The sequence below is a fragment of the Stenella coeruleoalba genome, assembly GCF_951394435.1.
Source record: "Stenella coeruleoalba genome assembly, chromosome: 3".
Lineage (NCBI taxonomy): Eukaryota > Metazoa > Chordata > Mammalia > Artiodactyla > Delphinidae > Stenella > Stenella coeruleoalba.
In genome coordinates, this window is record NC_137148.1 from 816,545 (window position 1) to 837,931 (window position 21,387).

The 21,387-nt window shown below is 53.2% G+C and overlaps 1 protein-coding gene across 1 annotated transcript in view; it reads left to right on the forward strand.

Annotated features, from left to right (window-relative positions):
* Nucleotides 1-18,487, forward strand: part of CEP72 (centrosomal protein 72) — a 32,230-nt gene extending 13,743 nt beyond the window's left edge. The window contains 8 exon segments of the mRNA XM_079917324.1: nucleotides 1,780-1,800; nucleotides 1,803-1,930; nucleotides 7,506-7,632; nucleotides 8,767-8,831; nucleotides 8,833-8,964; nucleotides 15,584-15,710; nucleotides 16,860-16,971; nucleotides 18,104-18,487. Of these exon segments, the coding sequence (XP_079773450.1) occupies nucleotides 1,780-1,800; nucleotides 1,803-1,930; nucleotides 7,506-7,632; nucleotides 8,767-8,831; nucleotides 8,833-8,964; nucleotides 15,584-15,710; nucleotides 16,860-16,971; nucleotides 18,104-18,398 (1,007 nt within the window). The 3' untranslated portion in view covers nucleotides 18,399-18,487.
* The last annotated feature ends 2,900 nt before the right edge of the window (nucleotides 18,488-21,387 follow it).

Genomic DNA, 21,387 nt, shown 5'->3' on the forward strand with positions numbered 1-21,387 from the left:
CTCCTTCACTTTTGAAGGATAATTTTGCAGGATACAGAAGTCTAGGTTGGTAGTTTTTTTGTCTCCATACTGAGTCTTTCACTATTTTTGCTTGCATGGTTTTTCCCTCTGGCCTATTTCAAGATTTTTTTCTTTGTCTTAGGTTTTCTCCAGTAGAATATATTCCTCGCTGTAATTTTTTTGGCATTTACTCTGCCACTGTTCTCTGAGCTTCCTGGTTCTGTGATTTGGTGTCTGACATTAATTTAAGGAAATTTTAAGTCACCTTCAAATATTTTTTGGTTCCCCTCTCCTCCCCCTGGTATTCTCAGATGTGTGTGTTACACCTTTTGTAGTTGTCCCACGATTCTTGGGTATTCTGTTCTGGTTTTTTTTCAGTCTTCTTTAATCTTCGCTTTTCAGTTCTGGAGGTTTCTATTGAGATCCTTTCCTCAGCCATGCCCAGTCTAGAGCTCATCAGAGCTGTTCTTTTCTGTTACAGTGCTTTTGACTCTAACGCTTCTGTTTGCTTCTTTCTTAGAATTTCCATCTCTCTGTTTACATTCCCATCCGTTCTTTCATGTTGTCTCTTTTTTCCATTCGATCTTTTAGCATTGTTACTCATAGTTGTTTTAAATCGGAGTCTGATTTCATCCGGCATTTCTGCCATATCTGAGTCTAGCTCTGATGCTTCTCTTTTTCAATGTTGTTTTGGCTATTTGGAGTCCCTTGAGATTCCAGGCGCGTTTTAGGATGGGTTTTTCTGTTTCTGCAAAAGACGTCATTGGGATTTTGATAGCATTGCACTGATTCTGTAGATTGCTTTGGGCAGTATTGACATTTTAACAGTGTTAAGTCTTCCGATCAGTGAACGTGGGGTGTGTTTCCATTTATTTATCTCATCTTTAATTTCTTTCAGCAGTGCTTCGCAGTTTACCTGTCCTTGATTATCCGAAGACTAAGCTACCACAGAGTTTAGGTGATCTGGTGCAATGTCCTATTATCCAGAGGTGACAGTGGATACCCAGAGAGGCTGCATGTGTCCGCTGTCAGGTTTCTGTGGTCAGACCCCGAAGGAGAACCAAGTCTCCTTCTTTCTGCAGGGATCTGGAACACTTTCAGTATGAGAAAATAAGGAATATCATTCACTGATCTCTCAAAGTATGATAAGGTATCATAAACTCAATATTCATAGTATGTGATTGAGTTCTATTTTGAAGAGTGATTTCTTAAGCTGCCTTTGTTGGAAATGAGGTGTGTACCTCTGTATGGAGGGACGTCCTATTCTAAAACCTCACATTTCAGTTGGTAGGGAAATGTTTTCACTTAATGTGAAAATAGAAAGTCGGAACACCACATCCTTGAACTTGCTTTTTTGTTGGTTTGTTTTTTGTTTTTTGGCCGCGCTACATGGCATGGGGGAATCTAGTTCCCTGACCAGGGATCGAACCCTCGCCCCTGCATTGGGAGCAGGGAGTCTTCGCCACTGATCCCCAGGGGAGTCCTCCTTGAACTTTCTTGGTCGCACGTATGGCACTGTGGACGTGCTAGGGGAGCCCAGCACAGGGGAGCTTCTTGGGACGTCTGTCCTTGAATGAATCCTGGGGTGGTGACCCGCTGTCCTGGCTGAGCCGCTCCAGCTTCACTGTGGTAGAGACACCAGCTCCCCCTCGGAGACCTTGTGCTCGCGGTATAGGCGTCTCCCTCGCGGGGTCTGTGCGGCTGGAGGGCTCTGTGAGCTGCAGCACAGCACTGGGTTTGCTTTTCTTTGCAGACTGCAGCACTCCGGAGCCAAGTGAGCTGCCCCCTCGGCCAAGAAGTGCTTGTCATGGACGCGGATGATGAGGCGGCCCTGAACCTCATTGCCGAGTGTGGGTGGGGCTTGAGCAGCCCTCCTGGGAGCACGAGTTCCAGCCAGCAGGAGCAAGAGGCCAGCTTCCAGCGCTCCAAGGTAGGCTGCTGCTCCAGGGAGAGGGCCAGCGCTTGCAGCCTTTCTGGGAGGTTGATGCCTTCTTAGAGAACTTACCTTTAAATGCAGAATCTTCATGAAATCTTGTGCACTTGTAAATATCAGTAATTTGGATCATGGAATTACAAAAGGAGAAGTCAGTGTATTTGAGGTGGATGTAGTCATGTTGCAGGGCTGTTTATACAGGTCCCTCCTCAGATCAGTTACAGGGATAGGGAAGAAGTGAGATGTCTAAGCAGACAGGGAGGAAGCGTCCTGTGCTGGAGGGAGTGAGTCCCTGCCGGCCACGAGGGGACTCCCGGCTCCAGCTGCACGTTGGTGAGAACGTGCACGTGAACTTCATGCCCTTTGCTGGGGCTCTTCCGCCAGGACGTGTGTGTGAGCTTCAGCTCCATTGCTGCTGCTTCTGAGTTGTGGGTTCCTAAGAGCTTTCCATGAAGACGCGGCGGGCTGGGGCTTCCCTGCTGCAGGACCACCTCTGCCTTGGCGTCCCCGCCAGCTCCTGGGACTGTCAGTCTCTCTAACGCTGGCTCCCGTCCTGGGTGTATGGTGGTATCTCTTGTTGGTTTTAATTAGCATCTCCTGAAAACAAGTCACCACAGCCTCTCCATGGGCTCACGTCTTCCGTGGCGTTTCTCTTCCTGTCTGTTCCCCTCCCCTTTTCTTTTCTTGGTGTTGAGGCATAAGACTTCTTCATGGTGTTTGAACACAAGCCCTTTCTCAGGTATAGAACTGCAAGTTTCTGCCCACCCTGTGGCTTGCCTGTTTTCTAAGCAGTGCTCCCTAGAGCAGTGTTATTTCAGGGAAATTCCGTTCTTCGTGTTTCCCTTCGTGGTCGTGCATTTCGGTGTGCTGCCCCTGCTTGTGGAGGGTTCCTCCCACGGGCTGGTCCACGTGCTGGGGGTCAGTGCTTAGGTCTGAGAGCCGCTCTTTTGAGTGAATTTCGGGGTGTGGCGTGAGATAGTGGGTCAGGCTGCCCGCCTGTCCCCCCACGTATGTCCAGCTGTGCCAGTGCCGTTTGTTGAGAAGACTGTCTTTCTCTTCATTGAATAACCTTGGCGCCCTTGTTAGTTCAGTGGGCCGGAGTCTCTGGGTTCTGTTGACCGTCGTGTCTGTCTTGATTCCTCGGCGAACAGGTTCTCCTGAGTGCGGCTGGGTCACCCGCCCCTGGGGCGCTGTGGGCGGTGACCGCTGCAGGTTCCCAGCAGGGTGGGCTGGTGTGTGTTATCCACTCGGCCTTCTTTTCCCGTTCACCCCACGGAAGGAGTATACTTGACAGATACGGTACACTGTTGGGAGCCTGAAATAGAGCTTTTAAAATGTTTTTTAATGCAGCAGAGTCGCGGCACCTATTGAGTCCTGAGTCAGCACAGCAGCAGCGTGGGGACTCCCTGAGGAAGCGCCCCGAGAAGCGGAGGGGCAGCTCCAGCGGGGCTGGGCGGAGCCGAGGATGCAGGGCTGGTGCGTGGCGAGCCCCCCCCACCCCCGCGGCGCTTTGCCCCTCGTCCAGGCGGCCCCGGCCCCACTGCTTGCCCTCGTTCCTCTTCATTGTGTGTGCGCGCGACTCCCTAAGGTGTCTTAGGAAAGAATCTTCTCTATGAATGGAAGTTGACACTTGTAGAACACCTGTGGTTTAGGTTCCTGGTCTGTGAGTACACACTCTCACTCACACACAGTTTCTTCCGGATACATACATGGGCCCAGTTATGACAGTGGCTACTGTTACAGTTTAAAAAATGAAAGATAAGGGAAATTAAATAAGTTAATTGAGTGTTGTTTGCACGAATATGGAAAAGGCGTCAGAAACGTCCCAGTGTGAGCAAACCTAGCCCCTGCCTGAGGCTCGTGCAGGTGAGCTCGTGGGGACTTTGGTGGGTCGTGATGGTGGCTGCCCAGTGCCCCGTGGCCGCTGCAGAGCAGGCCGTGGCATCGAGGCACCAGCCGCATTTACTCCACGTCCTGAGACCTCATACGTGTGTCCCTACACACGCATCTGCACATGTATGTGTGCGTGGGGATGTGTGGATGCATGTTCGGGTCCCGGATCCTGTCCGGCGCACGTGGCGTATCTTAGCGTCGTGTCTCAGGCGCCTGTGAGCTGGAAGTGTTTCTGCGTCCTCCCATCGTCTACGTCCTGGAGGGTTTTGAAGCATTCAGACTGTGCTTCTGTGGGCCGGCCCCCAGTCCCAGTGTGGCTTGCTCTGCTGGCCCCTGGTGGCCAGGCTCAGCTGTGCTGTGTGGGTGTGGGCTCGTGTGGAGGCCCTGGGCTGGAGGTGGGGGACAGAAGAGCACAGGTTGCAGGTCAAGGTGAGGGAGCGCAGTGCCGCATGGTGGGGGGAGGCCAGGTCCCCGGGCTGGGGGCAGGGGACGGCATGGAGTGGCCGGTGGGCATTTGAGTTGTGGGGGGCGGGCAGTGGGTCCGTCTGAGTGGATACGGCAGACCAGTCCCAGCAAGGGGCAGAGGTGGCCAGCTGGTGCTGGTTGGGTGGACTTGGTGACGTATGCTGATGGACAGGGAACTGCGGGGGAGGGCTGTCCGGGTGGTCTCTGGCTTGGGCCGCCAGATGACAGTGGTGTCCGTCCGCTCAGGTCACGAGCACTTGCTGGGGACGCCCTGGGTATGGCCCTGTTCACGGAGCCCTGAGGGGAGGCCTGGCCAGAGGGCAGCCTTGTGGGGCAGATTTGAGCCTGGGTGCCTGCAGAGTCCACGTGCAGGAGGGTCCAGGGCGGGCAGGCTGAGGGGCCTCAAGAGGAGAGCCTGCCCTGGGAGGAGGGCCCTGGGCTGTGGGGTGCTGGGCCCCGAGGTACCCGGGAAGTGGCTCAGCGGCTGGGGAGGGAGGGTCTTAGATCCGACGCGTCGACAGTGTCTCCAGTAGGAACAAGTTGTTACATCCACTGTAACTTCCAGATCTTAAGTTGTTACCCACTTGACTCATCTTTGTCATGTATAGTTCTGGTGAGAGGACATACGGTAATCAGTCGATTCATTTGTTAAAGTTACTACTTCAGTTCTGTTACTCTTTGGTGGATTTTCCGTATTTGCGTGTGCGCGTGCATCCGTACACAGGCACACACATGCCTGCACACACGCTCACACGCACACACACGCATGCATGTGCACACAGCTGTTTAACTTGCAGTGCCGGCCCCTGAGCCCAGGGCGCCTGGTGGTGAGGGCTCTGCCCCCTTCTCTGTTGCAGACCCCACAGACCCCACCCTGGCTCAGCCCCTCCTTCTCAGAAGACAAGTTTATTGACGCAAAAGGGGTTAAATCCCTTTTGCCTGCTCGGAAAAGCACAGGAAGCGAAGGGTGCGTGGCAGGATGCTCCGGGCCCCTGCAGACCAGGAGTGTCTGAGCTGCTTGGAGGAGGGCCGGAGCTGGGGCCCTGTTCCCGCTCGGCGGCCTGGGGGCCCGAGCAGCAGAGGCCGCACAGCGTGCGTGAGCTGAGCCAGGTGTGGAGGCCATGGGGCCGCCGTCCTCTGTCAGGCCGCGTCTTCCTTCCTCAGCGCTAACACGACCCCGAGGTGAGCGCAGCTCTTAGGTGAACTGCTCCGCGGCGCTGTCACCGCCCCGTTCTCTTAGAAGCGCGCTCCCAGGCTGCTCGCCTCTCCCCGTGGTGCAAAGGGCCTCAAGGTGGAAGTGTCCTCCCGGGGGCGCTGGCTTACGCGGCCTCCTCGTCCCGCCGGCTGGAGCCACCCACGGCGCCCTCGGGAGCGGGGGTCCTGGGCGTGCGTCCTTTGGCTCTCCGAAGACACGTCCTCGTTTGGGAGTGCAGGTTCTCGCCCAGAGTCACCCAGAGCGGTTGTGGACGGTGCTTCGTCGCCCTTGTCACTGGCCCAGCTGGAGATGGAGACATTCTCAAAGTTTGGGGCACGAGTGAAGACCACCCAGCAGACAGTGGGTGGCTTGCCCTCCGGGCTCACGGGGCAGGGGACTTGGCCCTGCGACGTCACTCCCAGGCGGGCGCGGGGGGAGAGCGTCCCAGCGGAGAAGGGGCGCAGGTGCCCTGACAGGGGCTGCGGCCCGGGGAGGCCGGGGGCTGGGGCTGGAAGGGGGCGTCCCACGAGGTTGGTGAGGGGAGCGCCTGGCCCCCTGTGGTTGGTCCTGAGCTGGAGACATAGAATCAGGGACGCTGGGCCCGTTGTAGGTGGTGGGTGGCTTCCAGCCGCAGGCCGCGGGGCCGAGCTCTGCTTTCACAGCTCGTCTGGCCGCTGTCTGTTCGCCTCTTTAGTCTCTCACTGGATTGAGTGAAGGAAGGAAAACGAGGACTTGCTTGAGTTGGGAATGTGCTTGGGCCTTGCCTGTCCCCAGATGGGTGTCACCCCGGGCGGAGCCTCACCTGACGGGCTGGCCCTTGCTGTGGGGTTGGGACTTTGCAGGAGGGGCGCTGCCTGCGGGGCCCCCTCCTCTGAGCACTCTGACCCTGTGGTGAGATTGTCCTCTTGGAGAGGGCACGACCCTTCTGCCGGGTGGAAGGCAGAAGCCTGACCACGCTGGGGACCGCGGCTCCATCACCCACGCCTGCGGCTGAGCGTCCAGGTGCAGCTCCCGGCGGAGGTATGTGTGCTGATGCCCACAGGTGCTCTCTGCCTCGGCTCTTTGGGACCAGCAGCCGGCCTCAGTGTTCCCACGCCAACTGGTCCCCGGAGACGGCCACCCCGCCCTTGGTGTGACCTCGGGCAGAGCAGTGTCCCCTCTGCGGGCATGTGTTTCCCGGTGCTCCTGGGGCTCCCGTGGGTGCTCAGTGATGCCAGGAGTGAAGGGCTGTCCCGGCTCAAGTGGCCCAGGTCGCTCCCACCCTCCCTGCAGGGTCTCGCTGGCTGTTCCAGACGGCCTCGAGGAGGAAAGCCCTTTATCTGTGTAACAGTGGGGAGCGCCGGGCTGTGAAGGGCGGCGGGGCTCATCGCCAGCTCTGGCACTGCTGGCATTTACTCCCCAAATCCCCGGACCCAGGAATTGTTCCCTAGGCGCTCAGAAAGTGGGCAGGAGCCACCCCGCTTTCTGCAGTAATCCCTTAAAATTGGTAAAACAATTTCTAAACGGAAAGAAGAGAGCGTTGCCGTGAATGCCAGTGACTCTGCAGTCCTGGCGTGGTTGGGCCCGGGGTGGAGCCTCGGCAGCCTTGTGCCTGCGCCGTCCCGGCCAGCCCTCCCTCTAGTACCGCGTGGGCTGCGCTGCACTTAGGGCCTCCGGAGCTCCAGTGACCGTTCAGGCCGAGACTATTCTCCTCCCTCCCAGAATCGCTGGGGCTGGTTCAGGAGGGCCCAGGACAGCCGTCCCTGGGCACCGACCGGTCTCCTGACTGTTACACTAGGGTGACAGTTTCGCCGTTCCTCCCGGTGTGAGATGTTGTCCCCCGCCCCACACATGTGGACACACGTGCGGGGCGGGGAGGTGGATCCCATGAGCCACGCTTGCAGGCTTGTGGTGTGTGAACCGCCATCGTGCTTGTAGGCGGTGGGATGGGCATCAGCGTGGCGCGCACGCCTAGTGCTGCATCGTACCCACTGGTTTCAGGCAGGGAAGAAGCCACGCTCGTGGTTTGTTTCCGTGCAGGTGTGTCCCAAGTTGCACTTGGCCGTGCCGCCCGGGAAGAAGGCCACCCTGGAGGTGGCGCTCCTCGACCTGGTGGGCAGGCACTGTAGTGGCTGCAGCCCCCTGCACGGCAGCGAGGTGTTCCTCGGCGAGCTGGCCTAGGGCTCTGCGGGCAGATGCTTGCGCCCCACTGCGGGGCGCTGGTCCCCGTGTCTCACTGGGCCGCCTCACCGGCGTCACTGCCTCACTGTGCTGCGGGGAGCGTCTGATGGTCCCGTTCACAGCGTCTGGGTTCTCGGGAGGCGGCAGACATGGAGGACTCCACGCGGCCTGCGGCTGTCGTTTCCCGCCTGCTGGCGCTCCAGGCTTCCTGGAGGTATGTCATCAGCCAGTGGTGTTGGCATCGCTCTTCCTGGGTGTTGCTTCTCCTTGCTCTGTTTTAATGTGGGGATTTGGAGAGACTGAAATGCTGCTGCTGTCTTCTCCGAATCCTCTGAGCATTTGACTGAATGCAGGGCCCTGGATTTGCTGACCTTTTGGTGGCAATGACTTGAGGCCCAGGAAGATGTGGCCCCTCCCCAGAGGGGACTGGGGTTTTCTTCTGCCTGGTGCCTGGGTACAGGGGCACACAGGGGACCCCACATCCAGAGTTGGGGTGTGAGACGGGGACATGCTGTGTCCCCAGGGCCACGTTCTCTTTCCCCACAGCCTGATTGCAGCCTCACGTGCCCCAGGGGGAGCAGGGACCTGCCAGCTCTCTCCTTCCAGCAGACCCCGATCTGCCTGGATCTCCTAGCTTAGCTGCACCATAGGCTCCCGAGCCTTCCACTCAGTGTCTTGGCCCCTCAGCTTCTCCTTCTGGAATCAGGGCGCCCTGAGAAGCTGGCGCCCCTGGATCCTGACCACATAAACCTACACCCTGTCAGGGCTAGCAGCAGGACTGTCTGCTTTCCCAGTCGTGGAGCAGGGCCAGGCCTGGAACAGCAGTCGGTGCTGTGTGAGAGCGCGTTAAGGCAGACCTCCTAATGGTGGCCTTTCCCTGAGGCCCCTTCTCTAGGTCTCTAAGACTGTTGCTCTTTGCCTGTTGGTCCTCATCCACGGCGGGGGATAAAGAGGCCTGATGAGGTCATTTCAATGGCATACGTGTCCCTTTTCCAGTCTCCATGCCGGCCAGTGTTTTTGAGCCATGTAGCCCGTGTTACTCAAAATGCATGGAACATGTTTTGTTTACACTCATCCTTTCAACATAAATGTTGTAATAATGTTTGATTCTTACTTCTAGCTCAGGCAAGACACATTTTGTCATCTGTCCAAGAGTTTACAGCCACTCAGGACAGTTCAACAACATGTGAGTGAAGAAATTAGCTCCCTGACTATGGAAAATAAGTCTTTGCAGAGTCGCCTTGCTGAGCTACAGCAGCAGTATAGCGTGAAGATGAGTGAGGTGGTGTCGGAACTCAGCGACACTCGGAAGGAGATGGTGAGTTAGTTCCGTTTGTTCACAGATGGAGCAAAATGTAGGTTTTTTTTTTTTTTTTTTTTTTTTTGCGGTACGCGGGCCTCTCACTGTTGTGGCCTCTCCCGTTGCGGAGCACAGGCTGCGGACGCACAGGCTCAGCGGCCATGGCCCATGGGCCCAGCCGCTCTGTGGCATGTGGGATCCTCCCAGACCGGGGCACGAACCCGTGTCCCCTGCATTGGCAGGTGGACTCTAAACCACTGCGCCACCAGGGAAGCCCCAAAATGTAGTTTTGACATCACAGAATGAGAGTAGCTTCTCAACGCTGCTTCCCCTTACAGCTGTCGGGCACAACACCGGGGCCCCTTCCTGCCCTTCGCAGGACGCGAACCCCCTCCCCCACCAGGCTCTCCTCACCCCCAGGGACTCCAGCTGCCCTTCAGGGACGCAGCGTGACTCTGTCACTCCAGGACCCCTCATGACAGTGATTGCAGATGGCAGCATTGCCACTTGTCCCAGCTCTGCCTCTCCTGGGCAGCTGCGTTCTGTTCTGAGAGAGGCCGAGTGGGAGAGAAAAAGAGAGAGTGAGGCGGGGCTGGAGGTGGAGTTTCTGTGGCCCCAGTGTTCCCTGGCCCAGGCTCCCCAGAACACTGGTGAGAGAGGTTCCAGTTACCTGGCTGTCCTGTCTGCACTAGCCCGCTATGAGACCGAGGTGTCCTGTTGGACCTGTGGGAACTCCGCCACCAGGTGGCACTGAAGGGCAGCCAGAGCCGCACAGTGTGGGCCTGGCAGTGGAGCCCACTTCCTGGCTGAGGCTGCCCTTGTCCTTTGTAGCCTCGCCATGAGACCATCACTCATAAATGCCTACACTAAAAAGGAAAAAAGATCTCAAAATCTCAAATAAAGCAGCTAACTTTACAGCCAGAGGAACTAGGAGGAAGAACACACTGAATCCAGAGAAAGCAGAAGGAAGGAAATAATAAAGATCATAGCAGAAAGAAATAAGAGAGCAGAAAAGCAACAGGAAAACAATGAACAAAACGGAGTTGGGTTTTGAAAATATACAAAACCAATAAACTCTTAGCTAGACTAAGAAAGAGAGGAGATTAAAAATCAGAAATGAAAGAGGAGGCATTACAACGGATGCCTCAGAAATAAAGAGTCAAAGAACGGCTATATACAAGCACGTTGGAGAGCCTAGGAGAAATGGGTAAATTCCTAGAGACATACAACCTACCAAGACTGTATCAAGAAGAAACAAAACCTAAGAGACCAATAACAAATGAGATGGAACAGTAATCAACCTCTTAATAAAGGAAAGTCCAGGACCAGATGGCCTCATGGCTGAATTCTATCAAACATTCAAAGCATTAATACTTATCCTTCTTAAACTTTTCCAAAAAAATAGAAGTAGAGGGAATACTTTAAAACTAATTTCATAAGGCCAGCACTGCCCAGATACCAAAGCCAAAGGCACTGCAAGAAAACAAAACTACAGGCTACTCTCTGATGCACATAGATGTAAAAATCCCCAACAGAAGACTGGCGTACCAAATTCAGCAACACACCACCACCAAGAGGGAGTGTCCCCTGGAGTGCAAGGTTGGTTCAACACACACACATTAATACTCTACATTAACTCATGGAGAGAGAAAGACCACACAGTCATCCCAAGTGATGGAGATAGAGCATCTGACAGAGTTCAGCATCCATTCATGATAAGAAAAAAACTCAGCAAAATAGGGGTGAAAGAAAATTTCCTCAACACAATGAAGGCCATCTGTGAGAAGCCCTTGGCTCACCTCACGATCAGTGGGGGAGACCGAATGCTTTTCCTCTGAGACCCAGTATGAGACCAGGGTGTCCAGTCTGCAGCTTCTCTTCCACTGGAAGTACAGCTGACCCTTGAACACGTGGGTTTGAACTACATGGGTTCATTTATACGTGGATTTTTTAAATAGTAAAATACTATAGTACTACACAATTGGAAGTTGGTTGAATCCATGGACACAGAACTGCAGATTTGGAGGGCTGACTATAAATTATATGCAGATCTTCAGCTGCAAGGAGAGTCGGCTCCCCAGCCCCCCGACCCCCCGTCGTTCAGGGATCAACTGTACTAGCAAGAGCAAGCAGGTGAGAAAAAGAAACAAAAGGCATCCAGATTGGAAAGGAAGGAGTAAAGTTACCTCTGTTTGTAGATGATGTGATCATTCATGTAGAAAACATTAAAGACTTCACAAAAGAAAAGCAGAACAAATAAATTCAGTGAAGTTGCGGGATACAAAGTCAGCACAACAAAAATCATTCTTATTTCTTTATACCAATGATTGTTCCCAAGCCATTCCATTTATAGCATCAAAAAGAATAAAATACTTAGGAATAAATTTAACCAAGAAGGCTAAAGATCTTAACACTGAAAACTGTAAAACATTGATAAAAGAAGTTGAAGAAGACAAATGAGCGGAAGGATATCCCATGTTCATGGGTGGAAGGTTGTTAGTGTTAAAATGTCCACACTGCCCAAAGACATTTACAGTCGCAGTGTAAGCCCTATAAAAATTCCAATGGCATTTTTCACAGAAATAGAAAAAACGATTCTAAAATTTGTATAATTATTTTTCTTTTAATTTGTATTCTTCTTTTTGTAGTTCCACAAAAGACCCCAAATCACCAAAGTGATCTTGAGAAAGAACAGAGTTTCAGGCATCACGCTTCCTGATTTAAAATTATATCACAAAGCTATAGTAATCATAACAGTATGGTGCTGGCACAGAAACAGACATGGATTACTGGAACAGAATAGAGAACCCAAAAATAAACCCACACATATATGTCAACTAATTTTTGACAAGGGCACCAAGAATACACCATGGTGAAAGGATGATCTCTTCAGTAAATGGTGTTGGGAAAACTGGATGTTCACAGGCAAAAGAATGAACTTGGACCCTTATCTTACAGCACACACAAAATTCAACTCAGAGTGGATTAAAAATTTAAATATAAGACTTGAAACTAAAACTCCTAGGAGGGGCTTCCCTGGTGATCCAGTGGTTAGGACTCCACGCTTCCACTGCAGGGGGCATGGGTTTGATCCCTGGTAGGGGAACTAAAATCCCACATGCCGCGTAGTGCGGCCAAAAAAAAAAAAACCTAGAAGAAAACAGGGGAAGAAAGCTCCTCGACATGGCCTTGGCAGTGATTTTTTGGATGTAACACCAAAAGCAAAGGCAACAAAAGCAAAAGTAAACTAGTGGGACTACCTCCAACTAAAAGTTTCTGCAGAGCAAAGGAAAGCATCACCAAAATGAAAAGGTAGCCTATGGATTGGGAGAAAATATTTGCAAACCATTTATCCGATGAGGGGTTAATATACAACTCAATAGAAGAAAAAAAGAAACCCAACTAAAAAACGGGCAGAGGACCTAAAAAGAAGACATACAGATGGTCAACAGACATGTGAAAATGATGCTCAGTATTACTAATCATCAGGGAAATGCAAATCAAAACCAGAGTGAGCTGTCGCTTCACACCTGCAGAATGGCTGTCATCAAAAAGACAAGAGATAACAAGTGGAGGATGTGGAGAGAAGGGAACCCTCGTGCACTGTTGGCGGGAATGTACGTTGGTGCAGCCGCTGTGGAGAACAGCATGGAGGGTCCTCAAAAAGCCCACAGTAGAACTAGCATGTGATCCAGCAGTCCCGCTTCTGCGTGTTCATCCAAAGGAAGTGCAGTCAGGATCTGGAGGAGACGCGTGTACTGCCATGTTCGCTGCAGCATTAGTCACAGGAGCCAGCCTAAGCGCCCTCCAGCGGATGAGTGGGGAAGGGAGACGTGGGGTATGTGTACCGCGGGACATCATTCAGCTTTAAAAAGAAGGGAATCCTGCCATAGACCTCGAGGGCGTTACGCTACGTGAGATAAGTCAGACGTGGAAAGAAAATAAACTCCATGATCTCATATATGGAATCTAAGAGTTGAGTTCATAGAGGCAGAGAGCAGAGCGGTGGTCACCGGTGGTGGGGAGGTGGGGGGAGTGGGGAGATGGTGGCCCAGGGCACAGAGTGGCAGCTCTGTAGGTGACTAAGTCTAGGGCTCTAAAGCGTGCCTGGTGGTCACAGTGAATAAGACCACATGGAATCTGGAAATCTGCTGAGAGAGCAGATTTCCCGTGTTCTCATCACCCAGAAAATGGTTACTGTGTGAAGAGAAGATGTGTGTATTACCTCGACTGTGGCCGTCACCATGTACACGCACATCAGACCATCGAAGGGGCACCTTAAACATGATAATTTTTACTTAAAGACCATCGTGCATTCAGCATGGTGAGGTCTTTACCTCACTGATCATTATGGTTCAGTTTAATTGTGTGGAAACTATTTAAGTGTTCTTTCATTTTATTTTTATTTATTTATTTTATAGCCAAAATAAGTAAATTTGACCCATATAGATAATTGTTCTTTTTGGTCAAGCTCGTATGTTGTCGGGGTTGAGTGTGGGGGCCATGGAGTTAGGCTGCCCGGTGTGAATCTGGTGACCCCTGTGCCGTGTGATGGGCCCACGCCTGTGCCCTGGTCCCTCGGGGACTGCTGCAGTGACACCTGTGTGCTCAGTGGTGTCGGCGTTCCCAGCGCGTGGTCCTAGCGGTGTTGCTGTCCCGCGTGGGCGCACCTCCTGGCTGTTCTCTGCATTGCCCTCCACACGCTGCCGCCACCTGGCACCCTGCCTGCCATTGACGGCTGTTAGTGCCCTGAGCGTGGGATGCTTCCTCTCGTGCTTTCCCCCTTGTGCCTGCTCTCTCTCTCGCACTCTGCTTTGACTGACACGAGCATAGCCACCAGCAGATTTCTCCCATTAGTGTTGCTATGGTGTATCTTTCTTTTTCCGTCCTTTTAATTTATTGGTGTGCTTATATTTAAAGTGGGTTCCCTGTAGGCAGCGTACACTTGGGTCTTGCGTTTTTAATCTAACTAACAACCTCTCCCTTTTATTTGCGGTAGACTTTTTAAAAAAATTCAATTGATTTAAACTAAAAAGCAGTAACGGTTCACCCCCTTCTCCCACCCCTAAGCTCTGCCTCTGGCAGGCACCAAGTTCTCTGTATCTGTGGGCTTCACTTCGTTTGTTTTAGATTCCACGTGTGACTGAGATCACGTGGTATCCGTCTTTCTCGTTGTAACATACAGCGCATCTTCTTTATCCATCATCTATTGATGGGCGCGGAGGTCGCTCCACAGCTTGGCTATTGTAAGTAATGCTGCTGTGAGCATGGGGGGGGTGCACATATCTTTTCAAATTAGTGTTTTGTTTGCTTCAGATAAATGCCCCGAAGTGGGATTGCTGGATCTGCTAGCTCTGATTTTAATTTTCTGAGGAACCTCCATACTGTTCTCTGTAGTGGCTGCACCAGTTCACATTCCCACCAACGGCGCACGAGGGTTCCCTTTTCTGCACACCCTTGGCAACACTTGTTATCGCTTGTCCTTTTGCTGAAGCCGTGCTGGCAGGTGTGGTGACACCTCGCTGTGGTTTGATCTGCATTTCCCCGATGACTAGCGATGCTGAGCATCTTTCTATGCGCCTGTTGGCATCTAGATAGCTTCTTTGAAAAAATGTCTGTTCAGGTCCTCTGCCCATGTTTAAATCAGATTGTTTTTTCACTGTTGTGTGAATTCTTTATATATTTTGGATATTAACCCCTTATCAGACAAATGGTTTGCAAATATTTTCTCCCAATCCGTAGGCTGCCTTTTCAGTTTGTTGATGGTTTCCTTTGCTGTGTAGAAGCTTTTTGGCTTCTGTCCCGTGGTTAAGAGGGTGGGCTGTAGGGATGGCAGCAGGTACTGAACCCCCTGTGTTAGGTTGTCTAGTGCTGCGTAACAAGTCACCCCCAGTCACACTTCAGACAGCACACGCTTACCCTGTGTGGTCTCTGTGGTCAGAGCCCAGGGTAGCTGAGCCGTGTGTCTTAGGGCCTCCTGAAGTTGTTGTCAGGCTGTCACTCGGGGCTGGGGTCTCCTCTGAAGGCTTAGCAGGGTGCAGGTCCTCCACGCCCATTCCAGGCAGCCCCGCAAGTCCTCACGACGCGGCAGCTGGTGCGGAGGGTGCCACGTGGTGGCTTCTGTGTGTTGTGTGTGGCGGGGACGGGTCTCCTCCCCGGGCGTGAGCACCCTCTGTGCTCAGTCCCCCCGTTTGTAAAATGGGAGCGGAAGTAGCCACAGGGTTGCTGGGAGACAAGTGTCTGAAGTGTCTGGTGCTTACCATCTTGTCAAGACAGAGATCCTACACACAGCTTCATTTTTAGAGGCATAAGTGAAAAATAGTGAAGTGGTACCGGCATCCTCTGGGTGTCTGCGCGCAAATGGCTCTCGCATCCAGGAAGGGCTGCAGCCCCAGCCTGCGTGGTCACCGGGCAGTGCGTCGTCCCCATGGGCACAGCAGGCCTGTCAACCCGGAAACAGAGGACCGTGGGTTTGGGGGTTTGGGCAGATGAGTAGTGGCACCCCTTCTCCTTACACTGTGCAGTTTGGGACCATTTGGATCCAGACAGACGGGCCCCAGATGCCATCTTTGTAGCGACGCAGCGTCTGCACAGAGTTTGATTCGCCTGTTTGGCACGCGTTGCTCTGTGTCTGCAGGATCACCTGAGGCAGCGTCTGGGCAGAACTCTGGAGGAAAGCAGTAGCTTGAAGTCTCTTCTGTTCAGCGTGAAAAAAGACGTGAGAAACGCCGACGGTCCATCCACGCTGAACTTGCAGATCACTGGTGAGTTCACGGTTTACTTGTACGTGTAAGAGTCAGGATTTCACAGGATTCAGACTCAGCAAGTGCAGCGAAGCGGGGTCGGAGCCCCCAGCCCTGCCAGGGCGGCACGCGTGCCCGGGGCCGTCTCTCTGAGCTGCTGAAAGGCCGCGGGGCCCTCCCCGGGGCGTCCTCCTCCTTGGCTACGGCTCCTTCCAGACCCGGGGCACTTTTGTTTCCCTCTTCACTGTCTTGGATTCTGTTTTGCCAGTTTTGCAAAAGTGCCCTTGGGATTTCGAGGTGGGGTGCAGCCTGCTCTGGGGTAATGTGAGGTGACGTGGGGTCCCACAGGGGCTTCAGCCTGAGTGTCTGCTCCAGTCTGACCTCTCGGGGGTCTGAAACTTCTTCCTAAAAGACCGGGTGGTAAGCATCTCAGGGCGTGAGCACAGTCACAGCCGAGACCCTCCGGGGCCCGCCGCCCGGTAACCGTCCCCGCAGCCCTTCACCCCAGTCCTGTCGGCTGCCGGGGTCTTCTTCCTGAACGCCCAGCTGTCCAGCAGCAGATCAGCCTACGACTTCTGGCTGGCGCCAGGCCCACCTCCACCTGTCTGCCCCACGCCGCACGCACCCCTCAGGGGTGCCCGGAGGGCAGAGTCCCGGGGCTTCATCCCCAACAGCAGGGGCTGGCGCTGGGCCCTGGATGGGTTGATTGCAGGTGGAGAGGGGGCTGCTTTGTTCACCCTGATGACCTTTTCCCGTGTTTCCCAGGTGTGCTTTAAACTCTAGAATCGTTTTAGTTTCCAGAATGTGGGAGTGTTGGGACTTCCCTCGTGGTGCAGTGGTTAAGAATCCGCCTGCCAGTGCAGGGGATACGGGTTCGAGCCCTGGTCCGGGAAGATCCCACATGCCACGGAGCAACTAAGCCCGTGCGCCACAACTACTGAGCCTGTGCTCTAGAGCCCACGAGCCACAGCTACTGAGCCTGCGTGCCTAGAGCCCGTGCTCCGCAACAAGAGAAGCCACCGCAATGAGAAGCCCGCGCGCCGCAACTAGGGAAAGCCCGCGCGCAGCAATGAAGACCGAACGCAGCCAAAACTAAACAAATAAATAAATAAAATTTTTAAAAATGTGGGAGCGCATTTCACTGAATATCGCTACTTCTTTTCCCATCAGGATTTCAGACAAGTGTGAAGCGGCTCTCCGGGGAGATTGTGGAACTAAAGCAGCGTCTGGAGCACTACGACAGGATCCAGGAACTCACCCAGATGCTGCGGGAGAGCCGTAGGTGCCTGCCCGGGGCAGCGGGCCACTGGTCCTGAGCCCACGTGTGTCGCTGGGTTGACTCGGAGCTTGTGTGAGCTTCTGCGTCTTACTGAGCAGCGAGGTCCTTCCTGCTGCAGCTTCCTGGGAGGTGTTAAGGGGGGACGAGGGGCGAGGGAGAGGAGGCGTCGTGTCCTGGAGGCCTGCGCGTGCCCCCTCGGCGTGGTGGTTCTCGGCTGTTCTCACAGAAACAGATTCCACCTTTGCCCCCAGCTCAGATTTTGTGAAGAGACCTGCGTGCTGGCAAGCGGGTGGGGCTGCGGAGGGGAAGCCGCGGCAGTGGGGGGCAGGCCTGAGGGCAGCACTCCCGCCCCACCCTCCCTTTTCCTCTGCTCTCCCCCCGCCCCCTTCTCACTGTCGGACGAGGTCACCACAGCGGCCAGGCTGTGACCTTGTGGGGATTGGAGGCCACAGGCCCCTGGGCCCATCCCAGCACACGCCCCGTGGGGGAGGGCAGGCAGGCCGCAGGCGGGTGGGCTCCGTGGGCTCGGTGTGGGCAAGGCAGGGCCGCAGCGCCTCTCGGAGCAGCAGGTGGTTAGGTGCTGAGCCTCCGCCTGGCCCGTGGCTCTCCCAGTGTCCCGGCAAACGGGGTTTGTCGCTGGCCTGGCCAGCTTTGTGGAGAACGCGGCCCCGCGCTATCTGTGGCTCGCGGCGCCACGGAGGTCCCTCAGTCAGTGCCAACCGGGTGAGCTGGCAGCCTGGAGACGGGGTCGGCAGCGTGCAGCCCCACTTCCCTGCTGAGATTCCTCCAGAGTTAAAAACGGCCACAGCATTAAAGAACCCAGGCCTTTCCCATTGTGCCGTGTCCGTGTCAGAAGTGCAGTTGCCCGCGAATTAGACATGTTTCCATCCTTGGACCTTTTCTAGAACTGGAACATTGTTTTCTTGCCGTGAAGATGGAGCGTTCTTGTCAGAGCGTCGAGGGGCCTCCCCTCCCCACCCCTTCAGCTCCCGCGCCGCGCCAGCGGGGCTCCTGCTGGGCCGGGGCTGGGGAGACACAGCCCCGCCAGGCGAGGGGCAGCAGCAGGGCCGGCGCGAGGGCCCCCCGGGCGGGGACGGGGCCCGGGGCTGAGCGCTGTCCCCTGCCTCGTCTCCAGGTACCTGGTCAGCACCAACGAGCACCTCCTTCGGGAGCTGGGCCAGGTGCGGGCGCAGCACGAGGCCGAGGTGGAGCCGCTGCACTGGAGCCACAGGGAGCTCAAGAAGACCGCGGCCCTGCGCCCCAGCGCCCGCCCGCGTCCGCGCCCTGAGCGCTCCTCTCTGTGGGTGTCTGTCTTCAGGGCCTGTGGTGCAGCCGGGGGGGGTCTGAAGTGTCCTAAAAAGACAGGCTCATCCAAGCCCCTTACATGTCTTGAGACAAACAGGTCAGTAGTTTTTCATCAAATATCTTGAGACAAAGAAAATGCTGTAATTTTCTGCCTAACGTGCAAGAAAGCAGCTCTGTAGGACGGTTAAAGAAAATGATTGATTGTGTGACAAGCAGCCCTTATTTAATAAACTAATACATTGTTCTAAAAAGTGGCTCTTCGATTATAGCTGAGTTTCGCGTTGAGTTCTTTTATGAAATAAGCCGTGCACCACGGTTGATGAGCACGAACTGCAAGATCTGAGACTAAATACAAGTAACACCTAGAGCTGTGAAGAATACTGTTTGTGGCATTAACTTTCCACAGGGGAAATACCGCCCAAGCCCCGCTCTCCTTGGTTTGCAGTTCATTTCTGAAAATTATGTCCTAACAGGGCATAAAATTAGATTTTTAGATTGGAAACGTTGTATCTCAGGTAATACTTGCTTTCTTTCGTGAAGCGAAGTGATTGTTGAGAGTGCCGTGCGGTGGACTTAGGGAGCAGAGCTGCAGGTCGAGAGCAGGGGCTGGCGCGGGCCCTGGGGCTCAGGAGGCGGCCCTCGCCTTCAGGTCGCGTTGCGTTTTCGTAACCACAGGGAAGTCGGTATGGGGGTGCGTGTTTCATCATGAGATTTTTTTTTATTTAAAGATTTTCGCATGAATCCGTTTTCAGCTTGTAGAAGGTTGTCGCCATGCTGTTACTTTATGTTTCTCGTTTGGGTTACGTTGAGCTTTGTATTTTTCATCAAATGTGGGAAGTTTGGGCCACGATTTCCTGTTATTTCTCCCTTGACCCGAGCCGCCTTTCCAATCCCCTCCCCCCGGCACTCCAGTGACGCCACGTCAGCCCCTGGGTCTGGCCCCCCCTTTCCCTAATCTTGGGTCTTTTCCTCCTTAGTGTTCTAGGAGCTTCGGTTGGGTGGTCTCTGTTGTCCCGTCACAGAGTTTACTGCTGTTTCCTCCATGCGCCTGATCTGTTGTTGGGCTTGTAGACTGAATTTTTAATTTTAGAAATTGTATATTCCTTCGTACTAAAATTCCACTTGGTCCTTTTTTATAAAAAGGAAAGAAAATCTTTTTTATAAAGGTTTTATTTCCCATTATGTTCATGTTTCATTTAACTCCTTAACCATATTCTGAGTAGCGTTACTACAGATCATCTGGAACTGTTTGCGAAGTGGTGACACCAGCTAACGCTGCTGCTGGCAGGTACGTGGGGACACCTGCTGGCCCTCGCGCCCCACACTTTCCATCAAGCTTCTAGAAGTCTGCCTCCTAGGGAGTCCTGCACCTGCTGCCCCGTCGGCCAGGGTGAGCACCTGCCTTTCCAAGGTGCCTGGTCCAGGATTTTCCCTGTTTTCCTACCGGATAGTCTGTCTCTTAACTTGTAGGAGTTATTTGTAGTGCTGGATACTAGTACTTTGTGCATTATGTTTGCAAATAGCTTTTTCTTGTCTTTCCACATTTTAATGGTGTGTTTTGATGAAGAGAAAATCTAAAGTTTTTTGTTGCTGTTGATGATGTGGACCATTTTTAACGTCTTTATTGAATTTGTTACAGTATTGCTCCTGGTTTTTTGGCTGTGAGGCATGTGGGATCTTAGCTCCCCGACCAGGGATCAAACCTGCACCCCCTGCTTTGGAAGTCAAAGTCTTAACCGCTGGACTGCCAGGGAAGTCCCAATTTAAACTTTAATAGGATGAAATGTATCAGTCTTTTTCATGATGATTTTCCTGTTTGTGATCATAAAATATTCCATGTATCTTCTGAACGAGCATACAGTTTTGTCTGTTTTGAGTATTAGATACATATTCTACCTGGAATTGACTTCTGTGCGTGTTGTGAGGGTTAAGGACCCAGTTCCGGGGTTTTCACGTGTAGCATCATCCATTCACAAGACTCGGTCACAAATGATTCGTGTGTCTGTTCCCTCCACTGGTGTCCAGTCCGTCCCTGTGCAGCACCACACTCCGTAGGTCAAGACCTCCCACCCCATGTCAGGGTGTTTGGGCTACTTCTGACCCTTTGAATTGCATGAGCTTCAGAACTAGCTGGTTAAGTTGGGATTTTGTCTGGGATTGCATTGGTCGGTTTGGGAAGAGCTGACATAGGTAATATTGGGTCTTACAAGCCATGACTGTAGTATCTGTGTCCACTTATTAGACCTCCTTTAATGTACGTTAATTATAGTTCTGTAATTTTCTCCATGGAGGTCTTATGCATCTTTTGTTATGTTTCTTCCTAGGTTTTCCTTATTTTGTGATGCCACATCTAAAAGATGTGTTTTTGAAATGTGTTTGTTTGTGTTATATGGAAATAGAACTGATTTTTTGTACATTAGTTTTACACCCAGCCGTCTTGTTAGACTCGTAATAATTCGCCTGTAGCTGCCTAGACTTCCCAGCACCGTCACGCCTGCTGTGAGTGATGGCGTTTCTTTCCTCCGTTCCAGTCCTTTGCTCTGGGCTCTGTGTTTTCTTCTCGGTGTTGTTCTGAGTTTTGCTCCTCTGTGCTGGGCGCGTCTAGTGTAATTGTGGACTGTGCGTGCTAGTGGAGTGGGCATCTGTCTGTGGACTGTGCGTGCTGGTGGAGTGGGCATCTGTCTGTGGACTGTGCGTGCTGGTGGAGTGGGCATCTGTCTGTGGACTGTGCGTGCTGGTGGAGTGGGCATCTGTCTGTGGACTGTGCGTGCTAGTGGAGTGGGCATCTGTCCTGCTCTGGCGCTAAATCAAAGGGGGCTTTTACCACTTCACCACTGAACTTGCGCCACTAAACTCGGGTTTCTGGTGGCCTTGCTCCTTCTGTTGTTAATTTGCTAAGAATTTGTCATCATGAGTGGATGAATAAGACACTCTGCTGCCACTACTGAGATGACCATGTGACTTTTCTCCCTTGTCCTATTAATATGGTTATAACTACAGTAACTTTCTGGGAGAAGCACGACTTACTGATGATGGGCTTTCCTTCCATACACGTTGTTGTACGTGGTTTGTGGGTGTTTTGTGTAGGATTTCGTGTTCCAGGTGTGCCACTTA